The sequence below is a fragment of the Megachile rotundata genome, chromosome 11 (assembly GCF_050947335.1).
Source record: "Megachile rotundata isolate GNS110a chromosome 11, iyMegRotu1, whole genome shotgun sequence".
Taxonomy (NCBI): Eukaryota; Metazoa; Arthropoda; class Insecta; order Hymenoptera; family Megachilidae; genus Megachile; species Megachile rotundata.
Genome location: NC_134993.1, coordinates 13,923,893 through 13,940,842, shown reverse-complemented (window position 1 = coordinate 13,940,842; position 16,950 = coordinate 13,923,893). Strand labels below are relative to the sequence as shown.

The 16,950-nt window shown below is 38.7% G+C and overlaps 2 protein-coding genes and 1 long non-coding RNA gene across 7 annotated transcripts in view; 1 reads left to right on the top strand and 2 right to left on the bottom strand.

The window, feature by feature from the left end:
- The first annotated feature begins 256 nt into the window (after positions 1–256).
- On the top strand, positions 257–16,539 carry osa (trithorax group protein osa). 5 transcript variants are annotated; one of them, XM_076537329.1, is made up of 21 exons: positions 258–1,372; positions 1,578–1,700; positions 1,785–1,991; positions 2,597–2,656; positions 5,746–5,878; positions 6,037–6,132; positions 6,217–6,542; positions 6,621–7,011; positions 7,118–7,243; positions 7,302–7,483; positions 7,667–7,708; positions 8,217–8,405; positions 9,175–9,394; positions 9,468–9,644; positions 9,784–9,906; positions 10,028–10,187; positions 10,259–10,517; positions 10,590–10,755; positions 10,844–11,145; positions 11,219–11,458; positions 11,543–16,539. In XM_076537329.1, the coding sequence occupies exons 1-21, from the start codon at positions 533–535 to the stop codon at positions 13,505–13,507; spliced, it is 6,327 nt and encodes a 2,108-aa protein (XP_076393444.1). In that variant the 5' UTR covers positions 258–532; the 3' UTR covers positions 13,508–16,539. The 5 variants fall into 5 exon arrangements, with proteins under 5 accessions (XP_076393445.1, XP_076393444.1, XP_076393443.1 ...); XM_076537328.1 differs by having other exon boundaries at positions 8,217–8,414; XM_076537330.1 differs by lacking the exon at positions 7,667–7,708 and having other exon boundaries at positions 257–1,372; positions 8,217–8,414.
- On the bottom strand, positions 2,547–5,189 carry LOC143265426 (uncharacterized). The gene is made up of 2 exons (XR_013039967.1): positions 3,873–5,189; positions 2,547–3,652 (listed from the first exon to the last, which is right to left on the bottom strand). It is a non-coding gene; the product is annotated as an uncharacterized LOC143265426 (long non-coding RNA).
- LOC100883876 (intermembrane lipid transfer protein VPS13A) overlaps positions 15,593–16,950 on the bottom strand; it is a 15,503-nt gene continuing 14,145 nt past the window's right edge. Inside the window, exon 50 of the mRNA XM_012299143.2 lies at positions 15,593–16,945. Coding sequence (XP_012154533.2) covers positions 16,805–16,945 — 141 coding nt within the window. The 3' untranslated portion in view covers positions 15,593–16,804. The remainder of the gene's footprint in view (positions 16,946–16,950) is intronic.

Below are 16,950 nucleotides of genomic sequence, written 5' to 3'. Positions count from 1 at the left end.
TTTTCAAATTTAGAAATTGTATACATATATATTTTCACTTTGAAACAGTGCTAAATAATGGCCAATTAAAATTGAGTATCAGTTTACCTTGATCGCTTTGTTTTACAATGGTTTTCCCCACCGAAGAATATACTTTGTCCCTATATTTCTAGGTTCATGTATATATTGCAAAACATTTATTTAGAAATATAATCATCCCAACACTAGGCTGTGTCGCCGATTGGAAACCGGGGCTGAACCCTATTTGTTAGTAATGTAGCCGCAAGATGGCATAATAGATGCGACGCTGCTTTTGACGTTCGTGTACGAGTTTTTTTTGGTTCCTTCTACTTTGAAAACGGTAGGAAGTAAAAATTGTTGGTACGGTGCTTAGTCCTGGATAGTTTAACTGAGGATGTGGTGGGAAGAGTTGAGTTCAGTAGAAGAGATTCAATTAAAAAGAATTCCAATTTCGAGTACATAGTACGCGAGACACACGAGGTCCCGCGATTGGCTAGTTTATGAGACGACGATGGCTCCGTGAGGAGAGAACATGGCTGCGACGCAAGCCGAGAGCCAACAAAACGATGTGAAGCTGAACGAGTCCGTGAAATGCGCACAGAAACGTCCGCAAGTCGGTGGGAATAGTGCGAGTGTTAATACGAAGCAGCAGCTGGATCCAGAGCCGGGTGATAAAGTGCCCCGGGGCGCGGCCCAGCTGCTTAAATATGTGAATCGCGGCGGGGACACGGGTTTCGAGATGAGTCAATACCGCGAGGACATTGGTGGACACACTACCGGTGAAGTCAAATCACCCAGAGAGGCTGGTCAAGCTCCTCAAGAATCTGTCGGCAAACAAGAGCCCCTCGATGCACCCGGGCATCCAAACCATCCCGGACATCCGTTCACGTCGAATGTTATACGTGATTATTCGGAGGAGTATACCAACAAATCAAACGAATTTCCCTCCAAGTCGTTGACCGATTATCCAGGCAAGCAAGTACCAGAGTATGTGGGAAAGCATGGAGACTTTCCAGGAAAACAGTTGGATTATCATAGTAAACACTTGATACATGAAAGCGAAAGAGTTCATCGGGCAGAAATGGAAGAACATTATGCAGCCTCCAAGATTGAGTCACGGCTGGCATATGTAGGGGCTACACCAAGTAGTTTTCCGGGGCAGCCAAGGTTTTTATCAGGACAAAGTATATCGCAAGCTACTGGACCAACGCCTACGTTAAACCAGTTACTTCAAGCATCGACACCTGTACATCGGTTCCATGGGAACTATCCTGGAATGGGACCAGAACCTTATCAACAACCTTGGCCCATTCAACGACCTCCGGTTGTCCCTCCAGTTTATCCACAACCTGGCCAACGACCTCCACAGACGGTAATTAAAATAATTTTGTTGATGTAACTGTGACAGTGTGCTTTAATAAAATAAATTTTTAACATAATTATTTAAAAGTATTGTTTTATTATAGTTTACAATTTGTGTTTGTAGTTTAGCCTGTATATTTTTATTTTGTACCACATGTAACCTTTAATGTTTTGTAACTATTTTTGTAATTGAATGTATGTTACGTTACAAACAGGGTTCACCAAGATTACATGCAGGGCCTGGAGGACCAAGTTCTCCAACTCCTATGCCATATCAACAATATACGCAACGTTATTCTTCTCCGACAAGACCTCATGCACCGTATAGTCATCATCAAGTATATATACACACACACATTTATATATTTAAAAAATTATTGGTAACATTATAGAAATATTAATTAATTTTTTATATCTTTCAGCTAAATTCATACACTACACAAACCAGCCACCCTTCTAGTTTATACACAGAACAGAGGGGTTGGAATCAAGGTGGACCTCCGAATCCACCACCACCTCCGTCTAATCAAGCTAATCCTTCCAGTCAATCGCCACAGCGTGCTCTTTCTCAATCTCCAGCACCACCACCTTCGGCATCACCACAACCACAATCGACTGGCCAATCTCAAGTAAATTGCAGTCTTTTATAAGTATACAGTATCTTTTAATTTTTATTCTCAAAGCTTTGTTTGTTGTCTTAAATGACATATTAAAAAGACATGACAAACAAATAGAGAAGTATTATTAATTGTGAATTATACATAATACCAAGGATGTACTTTTACCATTGATAATACTTAACAAAATTTCACAGAAATGTTTGCATACAAATAAAAAAGTTCTATGAAATTTATTTATGACACTTTAGAATAATAATAAATGTTACCAATCTTTTTATTTCTATGTAATAAGTTGATTTTTTAAAAATAGATATTAAACTTCAAATCAGAAAGTTAAAAGTTTTAAATTTACAGGAGAGTAACTAATTGTATATAGAATGTGAGATAGAGTTATAGAATGAAATTTTTGTGTTTTTTTACTGTTTATTTATTAATTTGTAAGTTTGTATGTACATTTGTATCATTCTGTAATTTTCTATATTTTGTACAACAGATAAAAAATTTTGTAATTATTGTATACAATATTTTTAAGAGGTTAAATTTGTAATAACAAAAACAAACTACTTTTTACATTTACAAGTTATGTATTTTATTGTTGTTTATTTTATTTACAGAGTTTCCACAATCTGCAGCAACGGTCAACAACACCAAATACTCAAGGAATCGATTCAGGGGTAAGTATTAAAATTTTATGTCTTATACTTTTGACCACAGTTTGATACATGTCAGTGGTGTACCTTCACATTTATCAGTAGTACTGGGATATTAATTACAGGGCTTAAATTAACGCTTTTTTTTGTAGATATTTGACTTGTAAATATGTATTGCATAAAATGATAATATGTAAAAGTGCTTTTTAAAAATCCGTTTAAAACCAATGTAGACATATTTTGGTTGTAATTATAAAGCACGTGTGTACATATGTTACAACCATTTCGCGTTGCAATCGGTTTAATTTGATTTGCTGAAAATTTACAAACGGAGATAGAAGGTTAGGTTTTATACGCAACATTAATCGACGCCACAAAGCAGTTGTAATTTCGTAGTGCATAAAGTGCCATTTGATCTTGGATACAGTGGACGTAGTAGGTACTTCGATACTTCTCTCGTGAAAAGAGCAAGCATGAGTGAGCGAAAGGGAGACCTCTCAAGTATGGGTTGCCTACTGTAGGAGGGGCAGGATGTGGGTAGTGGGGATGGAGAATAAGTGACTTGTAGAGTTCGATTAGGGCGCGAGTTGCGCGGCCGCTGGAGCCCCAGATATTAGCGACTACCCCTTCTCCTCCCTTCTCTCAGTCTCTCCTACTCTGTCTTGCTCATTCGCCTATTCTCTCACTCCCTCACTCTATCGGTTTCAAATACATGCATTCATACGTGTATATGTAACATACATCTCTTCGTCGGTATATTCAATCCCTCTCGCTTCTTCCAATATAGATGGGCGGGTTAGCGAAAGATCCATGTGTAACATAGGTTACCTGAGTACAGAAGTAAGCAAAGAGCGAATGTGCGATTCGCTCAAATTGGTTTTGGAGGGGAGGAAACTCAGTATCCGAGGTAGTTCTCCCCACTACCGACATTTTACATCGTTCAGCTATATTCGGTTCGTTAGATCATGCAACTGTCACTCTGCGACATGCTATCGAGCTTCTCGTATTCCCCTGACGCTGCTGGAAAGCGGCGAATATTTTAAACGTTCATCGAATAGTTTATTTCATTTATCGTTTATTCATAATAAATGAGATTTATTTACGAATCGAACATTTTGTTGATACGTAATGTTACATTTTTTAAACGCACATAGATCATTTCCTTACTTCAAGTTAGAATTTTATGTTGTAAGCGAAGAAATGAATTTTCGTATAAATTAACAAATAAATATTTACTTACACTATTTTATTTTACATCTTTTTGCATTAATTTATCACATTCAATTTGATCAAGATGTTTTTTACCATTGACGGTTGATTTTGAGAGATCAAGCATGAAAATTATAAATTTTCAAATCCTCATATTCCTAAGTCTCCAAACCCCAGAGTTTCAAAGTTGAAAGTTTGCCGACCATGAACCAGAATGATCAGACTTTTTCTCCTAGACTGTTATTTTCCATAGACAAGCTTACCATACTTGTCGTATACATTTTTATGTACGAGTGAAAAAAAGTGTTAGTAGAATAACAACTGTTACAAGTGTTTAGTGATCACTAAATATTCTACAAATCCTATTTTACAATAAAATTTTATTTGACCGCGATTTAAATGAAAAACTGTTGATACGAATAAATATTCGGAAATTAAATTTAATCTATACATTATATTTTTCTTTGATCGATGTTATTAAACGGGGAAAAAATCGTTTACCCTCATAGTTTAACTTTAAAGTATTCTTTCTCATATTCTCTCTCGGGGTTTTTGGAGCACACGAGTACTCTTCGGCGAAGAGCGACGGAAATAGCCGACGGTTACCGAACGCTTGCCGCGCCACGAAAGAACGCCCTCCAACGAGCAGCTAGACGCGAAATCTGTAAACCGAAGTCACGGAACACTCGATAAAAAGAATCACGTTTTTAGTTACTCTTGGCCACGTACACGTACGTAGACGATCAACGCTACGATTCTAACCTATTAAATTCGCAATCTTGACGATCGAAGGTAGCAATTTCGAATTGTATCAAAGGATTGTTCCTTCGGTACGAAACACTTAGAGTTATTGACACAACATGCGATGGTTGAACGAAGCACACGGTGAACCAGCAGTTCTATAGCGATAGACAGGATTATGCTCGTTTTCATGTGGGTGTACCAAACCACCTATTCTGTTAATTACACATGATCAAATATGGTGTATCGTCGTTACACGAGATTCCCGTAAACATGTGAAAATCGTACGAGGAATATATGTATCTATGGTGGGTTTTGTCGTAGTGTGCGGGGTAACGCCTCTCTGAATCTCGCGTCATGCCGCGAGTTCTTGTGTTCGACACAGTATATACTATACGTTCTGTGATACATCCGAGGAAGTCTTTAATCGTCTTCTGTACGGATCAACTGTCCACTGTTTGGTAGGTGTAACGATGAACCTTTTTCTTTCTCTTTCTCAATCTTTCTCTCTCCGTCCCTTTCTTTCTCTTGTCTATACGTTTATTCGTTTATCTTTTGCCTATCCATATGTGTTTCTCTCTTGCTCTCTCGCTCTTTCTCTTTCTCCCCTCTTTTTTTTAGTGTAACCGCGCGCTCTCTTAATGTATCATTGTGACGACCTGTGCGAAGTGTTGCGCGCGCGTGTATGTGTGCGCGTGTATATTTTATATATATACATGTATATATACACATAAATACGCACGTATGCACATGCAAAAGAATATCGTTGAAACATGTGCGTGTGTATGACGTGTTATGTTGCATCGTACGACTAGTAGTGAATGCCGCGTGTAGCGTATATCCCGATTTTCCTACGATTAAAATATGACAAGGAATTCAGTATTACGTTTGAATTGCTCGTGAGCGTTGCGTTTTGAAAAGTGTGCTCTTCGAGTGATTATTTCTAATCATGAATTTTTCTGGTGTTGGTAAAGACGTTTTATTTTGATACCTGTGTTAGCAATATGTACTTGGGAAAATTTATTGAAAAGCGATGCAAAAAATGAAGTATTAAACGATTCAATTCTTGATACATCTTTGTTTTTATTACAGACATACTTAAATGAAAGTTTTCATGTAAAATGTGTCCTAGTTTTAACAAATATTTTTATAATATATTTCAGGAATTGTCAGGACAAAACAGCAACGATAGTTCGAATGGACCTGCTTGCCCAGGGACACCAAATTCACAGGGGATGAGACCAACCCCTTCTCCTACCGGATCTACAGGTTCTCGCTCGATGTCCCCTGCTGTCGGTTTGTGTACTTCATGACCTCATTTTATTTCATGTCTTAGTTACAAAAATAATGTAACAAGTACAATCATTGTGATTTCTTTATATTGTAGATGATTTTGTAATGGAATTTATAATAATCGTAGCTATATGATATTGACTGTGTATGTTCTTATACAGGTCAACAAAACGTTCAGATGCCTCCACGTCCGTCAAGTAGCCAATCAGATGGTAGTGGACCAGCACGAATGAGTCACTCTCCTATGACAACTCAAGGTAGATTTAAAATATTAATTAATTAAGAAACAAGATTTTTCTGTTAGGAAAAACATTAAGAATGGAAATTGCTTATATTTTTAGGAGCATACCAGCAGCCATTGGGTCCTTCACCACATATGCACAGTTACAAAATGAATAACACTGGTCCTGGGGTTGTTCAACCAGGGCCTGGTTCGGCAAGTCTTGGTGGAATCAACCCAATGGGTGGTGGAATGGGATATGCAGCTGGTGGAACGGCTGCCGGTCAGCCTGGGGGTTATCACGCGCAAACGACCTATCCTCCTCCACGCCCACATGTACAATTTCCACAAGGATATCCGTCGCCAGCCAATTCGCAACCACCGCCTAACAATCAATATCAGGCTCCTAATAGACCTAATAATTTGGTGCAATATCCCCCATACACGGTAAGCTTTAAAAATGATTATAAAACAATGAAATAGTTTCGTATCTTTTACTCATGTAAATCTGTATTTTTTCTCTAGCATAAAATGGGATTTAACAGTGTACCACCTGGAATGCCACCTAGCCCTGGACCACCTCAAGTGTATGGAGGTAGTAGTACAGCAGGTATGGTACCACCAGGTACTCCTGGAGTGACTGTAATCGGTAACATGGGCCCACCGGCAAGTTCTATGGGCCCTCCGCCACCATCGCCAAATCATGTCAGCAGTCAACCACCACCAACAAGCTCGGCTGTGCCACATTTGCACACTCCTTCGGCTACACCACCTCTTAATCACGAAGGAAGTCCCATGCCGCCACCAAGTACTACTCCTAATTCGCATCCCACTTCGGTACCAACACCAACCAGTCACAGTTCTGCAGATCTTACTGAAACTTCAAATGACAGTGGAATAACTACTACTGCTTCAGGTATTTCTATTTCTTAATGTATAATATCGATGTCGTTACGTAACTTCTGCAATGAAAGTAATAATATTTCTTGAAAATTAATATAACAAAAATGTTGTTTGCGCAGGTACATCAGCGATAAATGTTACATCTACTTCGAGTGGTACTGTTACATCGGTAATAACAACTGGTCCTGACGGTACATCTTTAGACGAAGGTTCTCAGCAGTCTACGTTATCAAACGCATCAGCAGGTTAGTGTACAATATTGTTATGATTTTGTGAGGAATACATTATATTGTTTTTGTGCAGCTTCTGGAGAAGATCCAGCATTTACACCAAAGGCCCGGAAAGAAATGATGGGAGGGTATCATAGTCATCCAACTACTCCACAGAGTACAGTTCCATCACCTGGAGCTGCGAGTATTAATTCGATACACGAAGAATATCCCGATATGAATAGTCCTGGTTGGCCGCGTACTCCTGCTAGTCCTGTATGTATTTTTTTTCACTCACAATTTTTAGGAATCTGACATATTCGTTTATTATTTCGTATGTATATTTATATCTCTACATACATATTTAATGTCTCTGCTTTAAATATTGTAAACGTAATATGCAATTCGGGTTAATTATTTTATAGCATAATCTATTTCTATATTTAATATATTTTACAGGTATTTAACAGTCATGTGCCTCAAGACCCGTACAGATCTAAGGTTACTGTTTATTTACTATAAGTATACTTATACAGTTACATTCACTTTTGTTCAAAAAGCTTCAACTTTAATTGAGACGAATTTCCATATTTTTTAGTTTCTTTTTTTTTCATTCATGTATCATCCTTAAAAAGTATATTAACGATATAATTATTGAGAAGTTATTTGTTTTTAAGGGTAATTCTTTCAGTAAATTTGTAGAATAAGAAGCAATAGATCTAAGTCATTTACTTTCTTACTTTTTTAAACATTGACACTGAAATTATTTTACTTGATGTAACAGCATGTTGTGCATGTGTCGGACATTTAATTAATGTTTAAGAAAGAATATTTAAAAATTTTGCATGTCTACAATTTCATTAAATAACACCTATAAGTAGTTCATTATTTTATGATAATATGCAACGAGTTATGTAACATAAATATCCTTAAAAATAATATGGCAATGGATAAGAAGAATAACGATTATTATGAAGAAAATTAACAAATCTTGTAATAACAATTTCAGAAACCAGATAGCTTAGCTAAGCTGTATGAAATGGATGATTCAATGGAACGAAGGACATGGCTGGATAAATTAGTTAACTTCATGGAAGAACGAAGAACACCTATTACAAGCTGTCCTACCATCTCCAAGAACCCCCTCGACCTATTTCGGCTATACCTCTACGTGAAAGAGAGGGGGGGCTTCATGGAGGTATGCAAGGTGCAGTGTAGTTCCATCTAGCCCTCGGTGTCTTTACGTAGTTTTTTTTACTGATTCTATGTGTTTACATATATATTTATTTTTTTCTTTTCTGTTGATATTGTGTATATGTTCGTACATATGTATATGCACACACGTTATGTGTATATACATAGAATTCTGTCAATAGTTCAATCAAGTTGTCCAAGTTTTTTCGGCATTTTTGAGTATCAACAATTCTTGAAGTTTTTTATTTTTTTTTTTGTATAATCATAAAACACGCTTTGTTTCTGTGTGCGCTGAATTGTGCATGGTCATATATTTTTTGCTATCAGTGTTTTCTTTTTCTTGTATATTATATAAAATATGAGGAAAAAAGGAAGCTTAACACGTCTTTTCTTAAAGTTGTCATTCAACGCGTACGGAATACTCCCTGATCTACAAACCTTGGTGCTATATGGAATTATTCTAATAATCAACGAAGATAAACTTTTAATATCGATGTAATAACGGTAATTCGTTTCGATTGTACTGTTGTTTATTCGTTTCATTTTTAACACTCTTGCATGATCAGGAATCGAAGAGAGTCTGTATATAAAAGGAAAAGAAGTGACTATCTTGTCAAGTCGGTATATGATTTCTGTTAGATTAGCCGCTATAGTATATTTTTCACGTATTTTTTCTTTTGCGTTTTCGAAGTGCAGATTTTTGTCTGTTTGGATTTTACACTGAAAAGTTTAATCAGAAACTAATGGAAAGAACTGACGTTAATTTCCTATAGGTAACAAAGAATAAAACGTGGAAAGACATAGCTGGTTTATTGGGCATCGGTGCAAGCAGTAGTGCAGCGTATACATTAAGGAAACATTATACAAAGCATTTGTTGGCATACGAATGTCATTTTGACCGTGGTGGTGTGGATCCTCAGCCTATCATAAACCAAGTTGAAGCTGGTTCCAAAAAGAAAGGATCCAAAGGAACTGCCTCCGTACCCTCACCAGGTAGATTTTCTAAATACTTGTTTTATCTCTGTTTCCATATAGAAAAATATTAAACATATTTTCTTTTGTTCAGGGTCTTCCAATTCACAAGATTCCTTCCCTGCTGCTGGATCGAGTAATGCTTCCATGGATGGTTATGGAAGCTATCAGAGCGGTTACACGGGTGGTACACCTGGAGGACCTTCATCAGACTATACACCTCCTCCACCCAGGCCACCTAGCCAGAGTAGCGCTCCTTCGCCTCATCAAGGTAAATATTGTTTATATTTTTTATCATGACAGTTAAGATCTTTTTAGTAAATATAATATAGTGTTAACAGAATGTATATATTAAAATATCAATTGGTAAATGTAAAAGGAAGTGAGGTTGAGAGAATATATTCTGGCAGGTGGTTTGAACCAGGGCGGGCAGAATAATGCAGTAAACATATCGAATCTGTTCGACGACGCTTTTGGACACTTTTCTCGCAAGTCGAACGCAACGCCCTACCCTGGTCAATTACGAGCCCCAGGTATTTCTCTCTTCGTTATTTCCTTTCATGATTTGTAATAAACTTTATTTTTCTCACCACTTACTGATCACTTACATTTTTCAACTCCCTTTTTTGGAACAAAAACCTGTTTATATTTAAGGCATGCAACAAGGCAGTTACCAGAATACAGGTTCCTACCAAAATTACCCTCAGGATCAGTATATTCGACCCCAAGGAAACACATTATCACAACAAGGAGAATTTAATCAACCTTATTCGCCGAGATCACATTACTCACCTTACGTACCGGATGTTGATAGGTTAGAAATAAAAAAAAACACTAATTAATTTATTTAAAAAGATATGGAGATTAATTTGAAGGATTTTATAGAGGATACCCCGGCGGAAATATGCCACCAAACAATGCTAGTGGACAGGATTTATATAATAGATATAGCAGTAGTCAGCAACCCGCAAATTATCCAGCAGGAACTCCACCTAATGCAAGAAGTAACAGCTATCCATCTACGCCACAAGCACATCCAGCTACTGTACCTCAACAAGCGGCGACTAGCCAGCCTTCTTCACCTTCGCAACCTTCTGCTGCTTCGTCCTATTCTTGCCCCCAAGACTATTATCGACAGGAACAGGTGACGTATTTACTTTTTATTGAAGGTTTTTTCATTATATCGTTCAACTAAATATCTCAATCCATGTTAAAGGGTGGATACGGAGCTCCTGGAGGGACACAGATATATTCAGGTGGTACGAGTGGAAATAAAAATATGCCACCACCACCTCCAGGTCCAAACCCACCTAGACGTCATCCTGATTTTGCCAAAGATCAACAGTATCCTCAATATAATCAACAACGACCAGCGTATCCAGGTAAATTAATACTGTACAAATCCACTGATTCAAGTACCTCTTTTCTTTGGATACTTAATAGAAGTATCAAATATTTAATTCGTTACAGGATGGCCAAATACAACTAATCAATACAATAGTAATAGTGGAAATAATAGGGTTCAATATCCAACTCAGCAGCCACAATCCCAAACACCGCAGCAACAGCAACAGGCACAGCAACCAACGCCGCCGTCTGCTTCCTCCACATCTTCATCCGCACTTGCTAGTAGTCAACAGTGGGGTAGTCAACAACCAAATAGAGCAACGCCTCAACCAACATTGAACGCTATAGCGCATGCTCCTCCACCGTGGGATCATCGTTACGCGAATCAACCATCTCCTCTTTATCCTGCACCTGGGAATCACCAGGTAGTTCTTTCTACTCCCAAGTTTACTTAGAACGTTTATTTACAGAAAGTTATATCGACATGTTTATTTACAGAATCAACTTGGAATAAATCCTATGATTAGCCAACAACCTACTTCGAAAAGAGAAATGACATTCCCTCCTGACAGCGTGGAAGCGGTAACTCCGCTTCTTTACAAACGGCGGAAACTTACACGCACCGACGTTGCTCCTGTGGAAGCTTGGCGTATCATGATGGCGTTGCGATCAGGTTTATTGGCTGAAAGCTGCTGGGCTCTTGACGTACTAAACATTTTATTATTCGATGATTCTTCTGTGAGTTTCGGGTTCTTTGATAATCTTCTTAATTTATAAAGATCAATCAACGTAAGTTATTAAAGGTAATAAACGATTCTGCAGGTAAGTTATTTTGGGTTGGCGCACTTGCCCGGGCTGTTGGATGTTTTGCTGGAACATTTTTCACGTTCTTTGTCCGATATGTTCGAATCATCGGTGAACGAGGACGACCGGATTTGGAATCAAGCGGCGGATGGTCCCGAAGTTGATCTTGGCGCCGTGACTCGTCCCGTTGATCCCGAAGATCGAACCAAATTACTTTCATCGGCAAACTATACGTTTTTATCGAGACGTGGTCGTCCGGTAAAAATCGTTCCAAGAGACGACGACTTGTTCGTGCTAGACACACGGAGGAGTTGGGATCATCAAGACTGCGAGCCAGAAACTGAACCTTGGCAGGTCGACAGCGCCACCACCAAGTACATCGTCACTTGTTTTCAGTCCGAAATAGGATCAGTACCGTTCGCCCGTCTTCTCAGAGACGAAAAACCACCTTTACTCCAGAAGGAAGTAGAATGCACGGATTCAAAGGATGAAACCAAAGCAGAGCCTGGTACCCTAGAAGCATCCGAGTTTCCGCATAAAACTGCCGAACAAACAGACGAAAAACCAAAAGAAACCAACAACGAGAAAAAGCAGTTAGACAAAAAGAAAAAGACGAAGACCTTAAGCGATGTTTTATCGAGGATTAAAAAGGAACCGGTAGAGATGAACGATCTTACGAGGGAACTGTTCGAGAAGAAAAACGACGGATTCAAGAAGGAGTGCGAGATAGAAGCGAAAGTAAACAATAACGTGGGCGAGCACTTCGCGGATGTACAGAAATCTGAAGAAGAAGTTGTTCCGACACAAAACGGGCTGAGCGAGTCAGGGACTAACATCGAGTTAGAGAAGGTCGAAATTAAAGTGGAGAACGAGGAGCAAGAGCCAGTAACGAATGACGATAATAAGGAGGGACCAAGATTAAACATAAGAGATCCGGCAGGAACGTTGAAAAGAAGACGGGTAAGCGATTACGAGGACGAAAGTTACTCAAGGGACGAGGCGAGTTTGTATCTCGTTACAGAGACGCAAGATAACCTGGCTCGACGTTGCGTTTGTTTGTCTACTATTTTAAGGAATCTCACGTTTATCCCAGGCAACGAAGCCGAGTTCGCGAAGAACATAACATTTTTAAGTCTTCTTGGGAAACTGTTGTTGCTACACCACGAGCATCCAGTCAGGACACAAAAAACCCGCAATTACGACCGAGAGGAGGACGCAGATTTCGCCGATTCTTGCAGTAGCTTGCAAGGCGAAAGTGAATGGTGGTGGGATTTCTTGCATCACATAAGAGAAAATGTGCTTGTGATGGCAGCGAACATAGCCGGACACATGGATCTAAGTCAACATCCGGAAGAAATATCCCGGCCGGTTCTGGACGGTTTATTACATTGGGCGGTATGCCCAGCCGCGCATGGTCAAGATCCTTTCCCAACGGTTGGACCTAACTCTTCTTTGTCGCCGCAAAGATTAGCGCTGGAGGCTTTATGCAAGCTTTGCGTGACGGAATGCAACGTGGACTTGGTCGTTGCAACGCCTCCCTACTCGAGACTACAGAGACTTTGCTCCGTACTCACCAGGTTACTTTGTCGAAGCGAGGAGCAAGTGCTACGCGAATTTGGCGTGAATCTACTGCACTTCTTGTCCGCGGCGGACAGTGGCGTAGCCCGTACGATCGCTCTGCAAACGCCGTGCGTGGCCCTGTTGGTGGCATTCATCGAGCAAGCGGAATCGAGCGCGTTGGGTGTAGCGAATCAGCACGGATTGGCCGCATTGCGCGATAACCCTGAATCGATGGGCACCAGCTTGGATATGCTGCGACGCGCCGCCGGCACGCTGCTTAACCTCGCCAGGCATCCTGATAACAGAACTCTGCTGTTACAGCACGAATCACGATTACTCGCCTTGGTGATGAGTCAAATATTGGATCAGCAGGTGGCTGCGATCGTTGCTCGTGTATTGTTCCAGTGTTCCAGGGGCACGTAACTTTGTTAAGACGGTATTTCCTTTTTGATCCGCGGGTGTTTGTTTGTTTAGCCCCCTTGTGCAAAATGATCTTTTTTCTTTTTTAAACGAGACAGACAGCTAATACGAGCTGCTATTCGGTAGAGAATACAAGAGAGACCGATATGTAGAAAAGTAGAACGAGTGCGGGTGAGCGCGCGCGCGAGAAAGAGAGAGAGATAGAGAGCGAACGAGCGAGCGAGAGGGAGAGAGAAAGGAAACAGAAAGAGATGATATATTAGCAACGAGAGCACAGCAAGAGAAGAAGAAAAAACGCGGGATTAGAGTGCGGAGAAGGAACAAAGTGTCGATATATGACGCCATCGCAGTGTGGTTGTAGTTTTATATCGAGTAAACCGGAGAAGTATAAGAAAGTTAATTATCGGTGTTAGCGAGTTAAGGTATGCTGCGACACGACCGCCGTACCTGTCGAGTATACCTTTCCTACTTCGTGAATTGGAATAATATCGATAGTGTAAGATATTTCATAGTTAATGAAGAAAAGGACTGCTGAAGAAAAGAGATATAACGTTGAGGAGAGAGAATAGAGGGGTAGTGATAGTGTTGGAGAGGGTAGAGGGAGAAGAGAGGGAGAAAACAAAGATGTTGAAACGATGACAGAGAGAGAAAGAAAAAAACAAATGATTAGCAGCATAATAATATATTAAAACAAAAAAATGAAATGAAATGAAATGACGATTGAAACAAAACTAAAAAATCTGTTTGACGAACCTAAAATGGTGCGATGTGGAATGATAATATAGGGTGACGATTATATATATAAATATTAACGATAATATAATGCAAATTTTTATATTTGCATGTTTTGTGCTGTAATTAGCGAGTAATTAAGATATTTTGTAGATAACACACACTTCCATTGAATCTTATTCGAACCGCGTTGCATCGTAAAAATAACAAAAGAAAAAAAAAGATACGATACGATGCAAACGCCGACGGTGGTCTCCCTTGCAAAAAGTAAAAGAAAAATAGGCCACCGAAAGTCTCGACTTTAGAAGCACAGGCAGAACTAGAACTGAAGAAAGACATTGCTAGTTGAGGGGTGAATGAGTGAGTGGGTGTGTATGTGTGTGTGTGCAGTGTGCACATTCGTATGCGTGTGCGAGAGAAACGACGAGCAAACGTGGTGAGCATGAAAGTTAAAATGACACGGAGGAACAAATTACCGAAGGAAATGATCGAAATACAGAGCGTGATCCTTTTGCCGAAAGGGTTACGTTAAAAACAGAATACTAATGGCGCGTGTACGAATGCTAAACGATATAGGGATGTGATGGTACCCGACATTTTGGGCTTGGTTCGGATCGAACCAAAAAAGCGCGGCAGATTCGGATGAACATCCGAAACGTACTCCCTCGATTAGCTCGATTATTTTCGGTCAGGTCGGCAAAAATCAACTGGGATCGCATTCTAGCGTCGGTCGACTTCCAAATTTGAAATTTCTAAATTTCTAAAATAAATTCTCAAGGTTCGACCGGGTTCGATTTTTTCACCGACCTGATCAGAACGCAATCGAGTTACTCGATTGGTATCTCGATTCGGAATCGTATCTCAGTTCAGGTACCCACGTTCGATTATCTGCGCATCCCTATTAAACGGGAATAGAAAGTTAAAAATACAAATGGAATTACAAATTTACAGATTCGTTTCAAGATGTGCATACGTTGGACAAACGAGAACAGGACAGAATAGAATTTAAAAACTGCTTGCATTTGATGTATGCACGTTCTGTCCTTGTGTGTCAAAATTTACCCGTGTTGTATAGTGGAAGTAAGAACGAACGAATGTCTCGGTTGCGTGCACGAAGGATGGGGGTTTTGGTAGAAAATGGGCTGGGGAATAGTGTCTGTCAAATAAAGAAAATAGTGTATATATATACGTGCATACACGCATATATAAATATATATATATGTATGTATGTATAAGAGCTTACGAGATCGAGAGCAAAGTAATCGATGATCAAGTAAAACGCGCGTATCGACTAGTGCGATTGCGTTTGAATGAAACTATCAAGCATATGTATTTCATGAGCTTTGATGGATTAAGTTTTATTTTTTTTTTTTCTATGTCTAATTATTATTACTTTTTGTTTCAATTTTCTAGACAGAGGAGATTTTTAAAATGGTAGCGATATAATGTTTGTTCTCGGGATAAATGTATTTGTAAATGTAACTAAAAGCCATTGTGATCAAATTGAAACGCGTAACAAGAATTATTTAATCGAGGAAAATAACGTTATCGATAATGATTTCGAAGGAATTTAAATGCTACGAACAAAGGGAGAAGAGAGAAAATAGATAGAGGGAAAGACAGAGTTTATGGTATGTTTTTGCAAATGTAAGAAAACGATGGGTAAAACGTGAAGTTTTTAACCTAAGCTCTCGATCGTGCCATTAAGCAATTCCAATGGGATATATTTATTGATTATGAAACTTTATGATTTTGAAAAGTGTATATGTTATTGTAAAAACAAAACTAAGTACTATTCCCCCTATTGTCAGCTTTTGCACATATTTCGACAGTTCTTACATATACATTTATCTAATGTAATAGAGTGAAAAGAAAACGGAGGAAAACCACTCTAATTTATAATGTTTGATGAAATGAAGATATTTATATCTACTTTGTCATCGCACACCTTCCATGCGGATACTTCCTTTTTCATTTAGAAGTGAATTTCAAGAACAGTGTTTCCATTCTCGTAAAAGTAGCATATGTAAAGAAACTAATCAGATTTGACTTTATTTAAGAAATAATTAGATGAAGAAGATGAAGGCAAATGGGAAAAAAAACATGAGGTAAATAAGTTAAAACAGAACACTTTCCCTGATCCCTGCTTCTCCCTGACCCCAAAATATCCTACTCTATAGATATCTAAATACGTGTAGTTCTTAAATTATTTACTTTAGTTCGAGTGGAGATGCCTGTAAGTGTAATTTACTAAGACTTTTTGTAAATAAATTATGAAATAAACTAGACGTACTTTATCCAAATGGCTATTGTATGCAGATATCTATCTCTTTGAAACTATATAGTGATCTGAACAAACTAAAAGAGCTATAGAAAGTTTCTAAACTACATATACATATATCATTTGTGGACTTTATAGTCCACGATGAAAGAACTATACTTGTAGGAAATAATATTGTTTTTATATATAGATTTCTAACGTAAACAAAATGTTGCGTTTGTCAGAGAATTTATTGTGCCTGAGTAATTTAAATATACAATAACTCTTTTTTATAGTTTGGATTCCAGTTATACAACTTGCTTTGAACATATACTGTTCTCCATGTTCAAGATCATGGCTATATTTATTTTCTGGCACAGCCACTCCAGAATATCTACTGCGTCGCTTTCCAAGTACCAATCCATAATGGGTGACAAAGTATCTTCGTTCTACG

What these genes read in the sequence shown, in the direction of transcription:
- osa (XM_076537328.1), top strand. Translation starts at nt 533, where the DNA reads ATGGCTGCGACGCAAGCCGAGAGCCAACAAAACGATGTGAAGCTGAAC. An exon ending in GCCAACGACCTCCACAGACG is followed by an intron (nt 1,373 to 1,577) that starts GTAATTAAAATA and finishes CGTTACAAACAG; the next exon opens with GGTTCACCAAGATTACATGC. An exon ending in CTCAAGGAATCGATTCAGGG is followed by an intron (nt 2,657 to 5,745) that starts GTAAGTATTAAA and finishes AATATATTTCAG; the next exon opens with GAATTGTCAGGACAAAACAG.